The sequence below is a fragment of the Myripristis murdjan genome, chromosome 9 (genome assembly GCF_902150065.1).
Source record: "Myripristis murdjan chromosome 9, fMyrMur1.1, whole genome shotgun sequence".
Classification (NCBI taxonomy): domain Eukaryota; kingdom Metazoa; phylum Chordata; class Actinopteri; order Holocentriformes; family Holocentridae; genus Myripristis; species Myripristis murdjan.
Window position 1 is genome coordinate 9,067,299 of NC_043988.1, and position 12,673 is coordinate 9,079,971.

The window sequence follows — 12,673 nt, forward strand, 5'->3', positions numbered from 1 at the left end:
GATTTAAAACAGGAATTTGGCCAAACATGTGGCACCTAATAGTATTTCATGATTTTTATTATACATTTTAAAAATATGTACAAAACACTATAAATATTTGCCTTTAAATGGTTAAGTAACATTTCACAACTCAAGAATGTGTCTTGCATGGAGTGATTCTTTGATTTACAAAGAAAAAAGGCAGATTCAACTGAAAACATGTTACAACAACAATGAGAAGCTTGTGATAGAAAAGAAAATCTGAGGCATCAGAATTAAAAGAACATTCAAAATAAAAGAGCAGCAGAAATATTGGTACATGGTCACTTCTTTCACAGATCTCCAAACAGCCTATCAAACGAAGAAAAAAGAAAACAACAAAAAAAGTCATGGCAAATTCACAGGCTTCATTCCAACGTGTTCACATGGTTCCCATGCCTTGCTTCCTCTGTGGCAAAGGGTAGGCCTCCAGGAAAGCACCACATATTTTAAAGCATAACAGCAGCCATTTTCTGGACACTACTGTTCTGACTGATTGGACTAAAATCATGACGACTGCTTCTCCAGTGAGCTAACTGCACCTCTGTTGCCTGGGAGCAGCACACCAATACAGATCTAAAGCATCGACACATTGACACTCCATAATGAGACACGTATAGGTTGGATTTCATTTTCCGGTCAACAATGACCTAAAAACGTTCACTATTTTGCGTTAATGTGAACAACGGTGCATGTAAACAGGCAGCCGCGGCCAGCCGGCAAAAGCACAAAGGAAAGTAGTGAAGAAATGGCCAAGCCAAGGCAAATTTTAATGTTTTAACTTGCAAGCAGTGTGCTGAAAAAGACATGGTTTGGCTCATTCTAGGGCTGATTTTTCAGGTGCCCATCAGCACAGAGCTGTGCACCCAGGCAAACAAGAAACTGGTAGCTGTACGGTGAAGCAAGACAAGACTTTGGTCAGAATCAGTGTGGTGAAAAAGATGGAAAATAGGGCCTAGTTAAAACAGCCAGAGTTATGCTTTAAGCTGCATTTTCATTAAAGTCCTGCTGTGAGCCCACTGCAGACCTGTGCGTCAGTTCATCCAGGGCTGCAGACATGGCCATCCAGATGTTATGTTGGTGTCCACATCCTTTTACAACCCTGGTGGAGGAAGGCTTCCCACAGGCGGCAGCGCCTTAGTGCACGGTAACGCCAGTGCCTCCTTCGATGGCCCCGGGTCACTGCATGCCGAACCACTGCTCCTGATCCGCCCACTGCGCTGCCTCGCTGTCGCTGCCCTCCAGGTCTCCATCCTCCCCGCTGCCCTCCATGTCGTCTCCATCCAGCTCCACCGTGGCGTCCGTGGGACTCTCCTCCTTTTCCATTTTCTGCATTCCCTCTAAGGACTTCTGGTCATTGGGATCCAGGCTGGTGAAAAAGAGAAAAATACACAGATTGAGCTCATCTAAGATTTAAAAAATTCACATCCACTGCAAGCTTTGTGTCTTGATTTGTAGAATATCCACAAAGAAAATACGACTTAAGCATGTCCTTCATTTCACATCTTTGAGTTTACAAACCTGGTATGGTTTTTAACATCAGCACCTACAGGCCTGATCTGTGAAGCAGGAAACTTACAGATTCAAACATGAGATGTGGAACAACACTGGGACCTGTGGTTACCTGAGCGCTATGCTGTACTGGTCCATGGCTTCTTGGTAATCGCTGACTGCCACCAGGAAATCTCCCAGCATTCTGTGCAGGACACAGTCGCTCTGATTGGCCAGGGCATTGCGGAGGAGAGCGATTCCCTCCTCATACTTCTGTTCCCGGCCTTCAAAAGAACAGAGAACAATTCCCACTTCTGTATCCAGCTCAATCTCCTTTTTGTGATTGAATAATCTCAAATGTCTGCACAACAAATCAGAGAAATTGAATTTATTTTTTTCAGCAGCTGCTTAACTGACTGATGGTTTTCAAAATTTAACCAGAAACTTTTAATGTTGACTGTTTTTTTTTCCTCAATGAAAAGAGACTAGTAGAAGCAGACAATCTTGCCAATCATAGCCAAAATGTTTACGCTTTTGGTAATAATTTCCCAACCTGAACAAAACAGAATGTAACAGCTGTACGTACTCAGCAGCTCTGCTTTTTTGACCACAGCCTTGGTGTAGTCAGGCCTCTGGGCAAGTGCTTTGTCCAGCAGAGTTTTGGCTTTCTCCTGGGTCACAGGGTCCTCCAGGCAAACTGTGGCAAGGATGGTCAGCGTCTGCGCGTTGGCCCCCAGCGTCTTATAGATGTTGTTGGCCATCCCCATGGCCTCTCGAATCCCATTGGATGCCAGGTAACAGTCAATTAGACCTGGGAGGAGAGTGGACAGTCATTATTGCTCCCTAAAAAGACTATCAGTAAATACAGATGCTGAAAGAAAACACAATGCATCTGAACTCAGGGAGCCCTAATGAAAGCCTCAGAAAAGCAACTTTAAGAAGCCAGGCTTGCCTTCGTAGCAGTCCAGTCGGCAGGGTGCCAGGCGCATGGCCTCTCTGAAATGGATGATGGCCTCCTGAACGCGGCCCATGTTTCTCAGTGCTGCCCCCTTCAGGAGGAGTGCCTGCACACTGTTGCTGTTCAGTTGGATGGCCTTGGCTCCCAGGTAGAGAGCCCGCGAGTAACGCTTGCTATAAAAGCTATGACAGCTGAGCAGCAGAGACACATCAAAAACGATTCATATAACTCAATGGGAAAATTATTATTTCTTGTACTATCAAATAAATAACTAACAATCTGAACTATACAGACAAAACTTGTCCAAAGTACAAAACATCCATGTGCACCTTCCCTGTATCTTCTGATTTACTGATGTTGCATTTGCATATAACAAAGACCTTGACAGAAACTCACCCAGAGATGACCCAGGGCTCAGCATGCTGGTCTGAGATGTTGAACAGTCTTCCTCCCAACACCTCAACGTCCTCTAGGTGTCCCTCACGGGCCATCAGGTAGCCATACACATCCATGCCTGCCAGCGCACCCAATGCAGCAAGACATATGTATTATTCAAAATGTACAGGAGCAAGCCTGCCACAGTTTTGTCTTGAGGCCATGGCAGAGGCACATAATACATGCTGCATTGTTGTTTTGTGTTCCAACTCTTTAGTCATTTTTTTCCTCCCCAATCCACACTGCATCAGTTTGTGACTGATGCTAAGCTGATCAATAAATTATACAGTTGTGCTCTTGTGGTGCACTGCACCTTTAATGAGGTATGGGTCCAGCATCTGGGCTTGTTCAAACTTGAGGATGGAGTTCTTGGTGTCGCCTGCCCTGAAGTAGACATCAGCCAGGCTCACCAGCAGGTCCACATTGTCCCGCAACAGAGACTTCTTCTCCAGAGAGCTGGACAGGACAGAAAGGATGTGATGAGGCGGTCACACTGAACAGTATTTCTATAATCAATCACTCAGTGTAAAAGATTACTGCTCTTCTCACCAAATGGTGTTGATAGCTCTGTGGTTGTCCCCTGCATGTATGAAGGCATAGGCTTTGATCCAAATGGAGAGCCAGTCCAGGTTGGGGATGCTCTGGATCACATCCATAGTCATAGAGGCCACCTCTGCTCCCTTCACAGACAGAGACAGGAGGCCTAGAGGGAAAAACAAACAGATTTATTTATAGGGTGATTTTCAGAAGCAGGCTTGTCACAGAGTCTTAAAAACAAGGATACTAATAAGAAGAGCCAGAGCAAGAGCAGTGTAAACTCCAGCACACATGCATGCGAGCTTCAAAAGAAGCAAGTAAAAAGACGTTTAGGCAGATAAGTATCACTGTAGGGGAAGCACTGCTGTCAAGTACTAAGCATGCCAAAGCAGGAGGAAATTTTCTGTGGTCACACCTACCAATGATGGCATCGAGGGCGAGGGGACACTGCCTCAGGACCTCTTTGTAGCTCGTCACGGCAGAGCGTTCCTGACCAGCCTTCCTGTAAAGATTGGCTAGCATCATGTTGATCTGAGGTGAGAAGAAAAGCAATTATGTTCAGCTCAATTCTCTGTGAAGACAACTAGACTGGACATGTGACAAATGATGCTGACAGCTAATGCTGGATTGAAGGGCCGCACAATTCTGCGAAAAATATTAATCCAATAATTTACCTTAACATTATAATCATCATACCTATGGTAATATAGGCCTGTTTTAGGGTTAAGGCACAATGTAAAAAATAAAAGTTCGGGAAGACCTACCTTTGGAGTTCTCTGTCTAGAGGGAATCCCATCAAGCACTGCTATAGCGTCTTTATCCAGTTTCAGGATGGTGTAGCACTCAGCGATCTTGTATTTCACCTCAATCTCTGACGGCAAGCTCTGAATAACAACAACACAAATAAGCCTAAACTGCAGTGGACAGAGCCACAGCTCCTCAACCACTTTCTACCGACAGTGTTGACATCTTGTGGTTCAAATATTGATGCTAGTGAGGTGTATGCACTGTATGCTGCCACATACAGGGAGGCAGTGGGAAACTAATCACTAAGCATTGCAGCTGTGCACATCTGGCAGGTGCTCAACTCAAAAACATCCTACAGGCTGATTTCAGCTCACCACGTGTGTTGAAAAAAGTTATGGCTACAATGTAAAATTCTCTAAGTCCTACATGACCTACCTGTGACTGGATGTTAGATGCACCTCCACCAGTAGAAGTCCGAACTTTAGATGTTTTGCTGAGGACCTTCTTCTGCTGCAGCGCCATGCTGTATTTGCAGGCAGCGTTGCGGTACTCCTTATCATGGAAGATGGCATCGGCATGGTAAACCAACAGCTGGTACTTCTGGGATGGCGAGAACAGCTCTCTGCAGTCAAACAGACCCAGATGATAAAAGTACATCAAAAACTTCTTGTGTGAAATGTCTTTCCAATGCACTCAGCATAACATGATGTTAAAAAAAAAAAAAAAAAAAAAAATCAAGGTAAAGAGAAACTAAAATGATCCTGATGGAGCAACAGTGTTATTGCAGCAGCAAACACCAACAGAAAACAACAGCACACAAACAAAACATAAAAGCAGAACAAAAATTAAGCAAATAAGGATTATAGAGGCATTCATGTGACAACCAAAAAAGAGCTAAAAACAAAATAATAAACTGCAGCAAATGTGCATGTCTATAAGGAGACACTTCACACAGAAATGTACCATTAGCAGGAAAATCGGCAAAAGATTCCTTGGGACAATTATTTGAATCTACTGTTTAAATCACAAATAACATTTAGCATTGCAGATTTGTCCTCGCTTTACAGTAAAAATAAGCAAACAAAAAGGAAAAAGAAGAGCAAAGAAGAACGAAAAACCACCCCCACCTTCCCTGGGGCATTACATCTCATCACACTAAAGGGGAGCATCAATATTTCACAACTAATCAGTGTGATTAATGTACGGAATAAGGGGATACCAAATCCTGTCACTGCTTCACCTTGATTGACAGCGAGAGCCGTCTCCTCTCCAGGTGACAAAGCTTTACCATTTCTTTCAACCACAGTTTGACAGGTGGAAACGTTTCCTTTTTCCAAAACAGTAAAACAAGTTTCTCGGCTACCATAAGTGCATAAGAAACCAGTTGTTGTTGACTTTTATTAAGCAAGGAAACCTGATCAGAGACTCCAAGCACCTCCAGATGATTTGAATCTACCACACAAACCCTGAACGTCTGCTTCAGAAACATAACACAGTCATGACTGCTGATCATACACAAAGCAGCAGAAGATGTTGCTTAATAGGCTGCTTTTGAAAGTGTTTAAGTTAACTGGCTACCTTCACTTGTTAAGCAGGTAAATAGTTACAATTCAACCTATCAGAGCTCTGAGTCTCTGTTTAAGTACTGTAGTTAGGCCTGTATTGTTCTAGCTACAGAAAACAGGGCAACCCTTGAGTGTGAAAGCTGTGGTTCCCAGGTAAATGACCCCTGCCCCTGTGTGACACTACTTAACCATGGCCACTTCATAACACTTCAGGTTGCAGCATCCACCACTGAGCTCTTGGGCTCACACAGACTAAAAGCACAAAGTGTGGTCATCTCTCTACAAGACGTTTGAAGCAGCTGATTGATGAAAACTTGACGCTAAAGTGGCAAACAGCTGACAGCGTTAACCGAAGACATCGACGTTACGCGGCTAACGTTGGCATGTCCTCTCCAAACTAAAAAAACACACTAACTTAATAACTGGGGCTGTGGGTTTACAGGGTGGCTTCCTGCATTAATTCGGGACTTTATTATGACTAGCCTATATATTATAAACAACTAAATGTGGACTACAGTGGCTGTCTGCCTGGTAACAAGCTGCACTCCAGGAAGAAGGAGAGGGCTTTTCAGCAAGTAGACGGAGCCCGCTGCTAACGTTACTTACGGGTTGTTGTTGCTCATCGTCAGTAACAAACTGCTCATTATCCGGACATTGGAGTGAAGTCCAGCGGCAGCCATATCTCGTACATGGTCTATCACATTCATTTTCCACGACACTCGAGGCTTGTTTTAGGTTAACGCCTAAAGTTGAAAGTTTTGGCTCGTAAACAGCTAACGCTTGCTAGCTTTCCAGAGGTCCAGGCAGGCTGATGTGTGATGTATTAAATATGGCGCCGAGGAGCCTCCCGCATATTGCTGCCTTCAGGTGCTCCTCCTCAGCTCCGACTGCAAAACACAGACATCCTCAGTAAAACTGAGCGAAGCAACACGGTCTTTTAAGTTAAAGTACTAATTACGAAATGCACCGGTAACAAAAGCTGCTCTTGTTGCCTGCTGTTTAATTAGAATTCAAAGAAAATGGCAAATTTTACGTTAACTAAATTTTAGAAACAACGAACGCACGAAAAGGTAAATGAGAGCTGCACACAGTACTTCTATTTACACTGTCCAAGAAAAACCCAACACTAAACACCTTGGTAACGTCCACTGCACTGTTTTGTAAAGTACGAGATGTGCAACAATAAATAAATAAATAAAATTTTCTATCATGAATCACTGACAGCCATAATTGATAAATTCCAAACTGATGGAAATAACTGTAAAAGGGTAAGTGAGAATTGTTGTGATCTAACAGTATCAGTATCATATAATTTGATATGTTACAGTATTACACAATGCAGCAATGTGTTAAGCAGCACAGCCTACATCTGCAGTGTGATAACTAATACTAGTCTACCTAAACCTGTTCACTTTTGTTTTACACCACCAACAAAGGAAAAGTTATTCGCTTTTTTTTTTTTTTTTTTCTCAAGCTTGGCCGCTTTTTAAATGAGTGCAGACACAATGAAACATAGACTGCATATGACTAACATATGTCTAAAACGATGATCTATGATTTTTTTTTTCTGCTATAAATCAGTGGTCGACAAACCAAACAAATGACCACAATTTATCAGTCAATGAATGAATTAATCAATCTTTCAGTGAATCAGTAAGTCACACTCAGTGGCCCTAAGTAACCCCCATGCAGTCTCCACGAGCGACGCAACCACGACTACTTCACCGACATCAATAACTCAGGGAATTATAGTTGTCCCAGATGGAAACATGTTCAAAGGAGCAGGGGGCTGGCTGAAGTGTATCTCTACATGTCAGACAGGAGTCCGGCTTGGATTGGATCCTGCTTGCCGGTGTAATGCCTTTGGAGAGAGCTCAGTGTGTTTGATGATGATAATTTCCACTGAAGTTGTAACGCGTCGTGCAGGATGAGGGCAAACGGGGGCAGGTTCCTTTAATGCGGCAGCAACAGGACAATGTGTACCCTCTTTATTTATCAGCCGTCCAAATGCACACAGATCACCCAGCAGAATGAAGTATCCTTAAGGGCTAGTGGGTGCGTTTACTTCACTGGGAGGCTGGAGAGGTCACCGTCCACCTCCAGCTCACGATGTTTATTGATGCACCTTGTGGTCAACACTGCTCCACATCAGTGCTGAGGACAGGACGATCAGCTGCAGACGCGCATGCGCAGTGGCGGAGGCAGCAGCTGAAGCTTCTGTCAAAACACAGAGGGAATCAGCAGGCTAACCAGCCAGCCAGCCCAGCTCGGTCCCAGCTCGCCTCACCTTTGTGTTTTTCCTCTAGCATTCGGCAACAAGACGTTTATTTTTTTTGTTGAAGTCCACGTACCATGACTGAACAATCAGCATTACTGCTTCGAAAGCAATTGGCAGGTAATACAAAATGCGGAGTGATAAACAAACAGATCCAGCATAAAGGCTATCAAGCTAGCGGCTAACGGTGCCTATTTTAGCTACGCAAAGCTGTCTTTATGCCAGAGGAGGTAGTTAGCTTAGCTCGCTAACGTGACGGGCTAGCGGAGTGGCTGTCTCTAACACCAGTTTCTAAATTGCTTTAGTCCTCTGCGGAAAATATGGGGAGACGTGGACATGTACGTGGCTTAAATAACATTTTTACGCGAATACCGAACCGCAGCGCCAGCCTTTTGATAGCCGGCTAGCAAGTTCGACGTTAGTTAGCTAATGGTAGCAAAGGAACAAAGGAATAATCAGTCCAGGGTCCCATCTGTTACTGATGACTTAGTCTTTCTAATGAGAGCCAGAGAAGGCAGGCTAACATTTCACTGGAAAACAAGCGGATCTGCACGCAGCATTTTGTGTCACCATCTTCACCATTTCACTGTGTAAGATAATATCTGCTGGTGCTGATGTCAAATCTCGCCCAGTGATTTTCAAAGTGGGACACGTATTTCAGGGCTCAAACTCGGTGATCAAACTCCTCTTTTAGACCCAGTGATTTAATAATCATGATCATCATATTAACACAATAGGATCACAGTAGGAATTTATCAGTAATGAAACTCCTATTTTGCTCCCAGTGGTTTAATATGATCATTATCATTAGCATGATTACTGGTGGAGATAGCAGGTGGATAGGCATTTTACCTTTAGTCTAATTTTCCTGGACAGACAACATACTTTTGGTGTTAAACTTGGCATTCTGATAGACAGAATGATGTCCATACACAGCACGACCCCATTTTTGTATGATGGTGGCATGAAAATGAGACATTTTTAATTGTCAGCCGTCATATATCAAAACAGTGTGATGCAGGTCCTTTGCAACAACACCCTCTTTAAAACTGATTTAATTGATTGTGTGTGTTAATTTAGCAAATTGTGGCTTGTTTTTGGGGGCTGTTACATCATTAGTCATCAGAATTTTACCCCTTTTATCTTACAAAGGTTTTTGCAGTTTAATGACGGGCAACTTTGGGTGTTGATTTCCCCAGGATATCCCAAAAACCTAGGTTCCCTGGTCCTGAACTCACTTCACTGGCAGCTTGACTTGTGAAACTGCTCGTTCCATTATGTGCTAGTCCTTCATATTGGGGGAAAAAAACTACCTTGTGTTTACATTTTTTGTTTCAGAGCTCAACAAAAACCCTGTGGAGGGCTTTTCAGCTGGTCTGATAGATGACGAAGACATCTACAAATGGGAAGTCGTTATCATAGGCCCACAAGACACCCTTTTGTAAGTGAGGAAATATTTGCAGAACAGCCACTTTAAGTGATCTATTTGGGTTCTAAGGAAATGGGCACATGCAGATTTGAAAGTTGCCATTACTCACTCTCCTTTTTGTGTCTCTTACAGCGAAGGTGGGTTTTTCAAAGCATACCTAACTTTTCCTTATGATTACCCACTACGGCCTCCCAAGATGAAGTTCATCACTGAAATCTGGCACCCAAATGGTAAATGCATTTTAACAGTGTCACACCCTGACCATCTTAGTTGCCGTGTCATAACATGAACATATGGAAAGGATTTTTAACTGCTACTTTTGTAGTTTAGTTTAAAGGTTGTTGTGATCGAGCAGCAATGGCTTTGACTCGGTATATTTAATCACAGCAGTTGTTGCACTGTTTAAATATATGTTCCTGTTTCTCACAGTTGCAAAGAATGGGGATGTTTGCATCTCAATTCTGCATGAGCCAGGAGAAGACAAGTTTGGCTATGAGAAGCCGGAGGAACGCTGGCTTCCAATCCACACAGTAGAGACAATCATGATTAGCGTTATCTCCATGCTGGCGGACCCTAACAGCGATTCACCAGCTAATGTGGATGCTGCAGTGAGTTATACTACTTTTCCCACTCTGCTGGCACTTGAAATCCCAGTTTCCCATCATTTTTAGCTGATTTTTGGAATGTGACATTAAAAGAATTGTATGTTATGTCCACAGAAAGAGTGGAGGGAGGACCCTAATGGTGAATTCAAGAGGAAAGTGGCTCGCTGTGTAAGAAAAAGTCAAGAGATGGCATACGATTAGGAGTCGGAGTCAATTGCTAAATTCCAGGGTAAGTAAAATGAACTCTATCAATTAACGAAGACCTAAATGTGACACCTTGCCTCTGGGAAAAAATTGTAATTATAATGTTCTCTTTTGTGCACAGTTAAAGGAAATGCCTTCAAAGGGAAAATTTCAGCAAAAGGCTTTTGCACCCCTTCTTTTGCCAGTCAAAGGAATTGGTTGGCTCCAAGCATTTTTCTGTGAACAGTTGTCGTTTTACGCAAGATGAGCCAACTCGAGAACCCTACCAGCGAAATTTACCTATTTCCTACCTGGAATTGTATATTTAATTTTATTTATTTTGAAAATATAATGATGTAAGATATGTCACTACTGTAAATTAACTTGCTTTTTTATCTGCTGCTGAACAGTTTCTACTTTATACCAGGTTTCTTATGCAATTTAGTGGACAATATTGTGTAAAACAAATGAAAGCCAGTCATCATTAAGTCATCACTTGTCCTCTCTACTGCATACTTAACACCAGATTATTGTTGGCCCAGCAAAACTCTGTGAAAAGATGGGATTATTTTCAACTCTGTCATTGAATCACTGCTGCCTTTTGTTGGCGTTGCTTCCTCATGAGGTTCAGTTCTCCTTGAGGCTTTCGAGTGAGGTTGTTGTTCAAAGGGAACGTCTCAGGAATTTTAGAAGTCTGACTGAGCGCTATTCAGGTCCTTTCTTAGGAGGTGCAAAATGTTTTTTATATAGTCTGTTTACGAAAAATGGGTTGTGTCCTCCTGCTGGCATTTGTTAGCGATACCAGTGCACTTCCTGGGATTAAGAAGAAACCATGACTCTCAAAGCTGCATGATCCCCCAAACAGCTCTTTTATTTGTTGTTGCTAGCTGTGGATGTAAATGGAATGGCTCGCACTCTGTTTTGAGAGTTATGATTTCATATGCCATTGACTTACATCCATACCCCGTTTGCCACAGCATTGCTAACAGATGCTAACAGGCAGCGCGTGCCAACTTCTTGGGAATAAACAGAGATATGAAAACACTTTGAGTTTCTGACAAGGTCTGATCGGTGATCAGCTGGTGGGATCCTACAATTCCACAGTCTTCCCTTTGAAGAGGCGGCCCTCTCGCTCAGCCAAGATGTCTGTTAATTCCCACTCAGTTTCATGTCTTTTCACAATGTTAATTGTAAATCATGGACAACCAAAAAAGTAGTTTGTAAAAAATTAGCGTAAGCTGTGATTATTCTGCGTGTGTACCGGTTAACCCACGTCTGAGTTTACCTCATTTTACCAGGAATTTGAAGAGGATTATGGTTGTTGGATTTCTTAATGTGTTACATGGGGAAATTTTTAGGGGCTCCAATGTAGAATTAGGCTAGTCTCTCTTCATTTGTTTGTGGTGGCACATTTGGCTTTCCATAAATGTGTGGGTTAATTATGAGATGTATAATTCACATTCACTCCTAGGTTTAGATTCTGAGGGCTGTGTTTAAATTATTTATGAGGCTCTTTATCTCCGTGAACAACATCAGTTCTGATTGGTGTATCCTTGGGCAACATTTATCACCTTGACTTTTTTTCAGTGAAATTGGGTTGTAATTCTTAAAATCTACTTGGAATTAATTCACAGCTTAGTATAGAACAGTGTTCTGGTTGCAAATAGGCAAAATCCTTTTAATTTTTTAACAATCTACACAATCGTTTGGGTGAGTGGAGGCTGGATACCATTTGCTTTTCAAGTCCACTTGCATCGGTGGTGTCGCTGACCATTAAGCCATGATGATGTCTATTCTGAAATACAGTATCATTGTATATGACTGATCTGTGACTGACATTGAATGACTAACCAATGGCGCATGCAGTCAAGTTTGCAGGGCTCGGCTACATTTGAACAGCAAACCATTCTTAGTACAGTATGAGTGAATGTGATGTGAACAGTTAGTAGCCTTCTGTAGACTTGATGATGATGATGATGATGATCACACAACTGCTGTTGACATGACCTTTTCTAACCTACCATGACCTCCTCTGACCGGTGTTCACTGTATTTGCACAGACTCGGTGCGTTTGAAATGTCATTAAGCAATACGCTCTGAAAACGGTGTGTCCAGGTAATCCACCCTAACCCCCCCATCATTTGTTTTGTTTTGTTTCCATTTTACGTCAATGCAATGTATATTGGATATGATGCTCAATAAAGTGTGTAAACGGAGTGGCTTGTGATTTTGTTTGTGTTTTACATTTTAGATGAGAACATGTATAGGGTTCAAGTATATTAGACCTCTGCTCTGTAATTGGAACCCTGGGGAGAGTGTCGGGTTTCAGGGCTGGCTTCATTTCACAGTAATGGGCTCTGCTGGCTGTAACACATACTGTGCTGAATGAGCTGATAAAAATTTGCTGGCGACCACTCTGTGACATACACA

The 12,673-nt window shown here is 42.7% G+C and overlaps 2 protein-coding genes across 2 annotated transcripts; one reads left to right on the forward strand and one right to left on the reverse strand.

The window, feature by feature from the left end:
• Positions 1–34: 34 nt before the first annotated feature.
• Positions 35–6,588, reverse strand: anapc7 (anaphase promoting complex subunit 7). Its single transcript, XM_030059584.1, has 11 exons — positions 6,358–6,588; positions 4,622–4,808; positions 4,204–4,323; positions 3,859–3,970; positions 3,452–3,605; positions 3,216–3,358; positions 2,864–2,981; positions 2,462–2,658; positions 2,096–2,320; positions 1,643–1,793; positions 35–1,387 (listed from the first exon to the last, which is right to left on the reverse strand). The coding sequence occupies exons 1-11, from the start codon at positions 6,456–6,458 to the stop codon at positions 1,198–1,200; spliced, it is 1,698 nt and encodes a 565-aa protein (XP_029915444.1). The 5' UTR covers positions 6,459–6,588; the 3' UTR covers positions 35–1,197.
• Positions 6,589–7,928: 1,340 nt separating this feature from the next.
• LOC115365372 (ubiquitin-conjugating enzyme E2 G1-like) lies at positions 7,929–12,459 on the forward strand. The gene is made up of 6 exons (XM_030060343.1): positions 7,929–8,146; positions 9,365–9,467; positions 9,588–9,685; positions 9,885–10,063; positions 10,175–10,289; positions 10,386–12,459. The coding sequence occupies exons 1-5, from the start codon at positions 8,104–8,106 to the stop codon at positions 10,259–10,261; spliced, it is 510 nt and encodes a 169-aa protein (XP_029916203.1). The 5' UTR covers positions 7,929–8,103; the 3' UTR covers positions 10,262–10,289; positions 10,386–12,459.
• Positions 12,460–12,673: the final 214 nt, after the last annotated feature.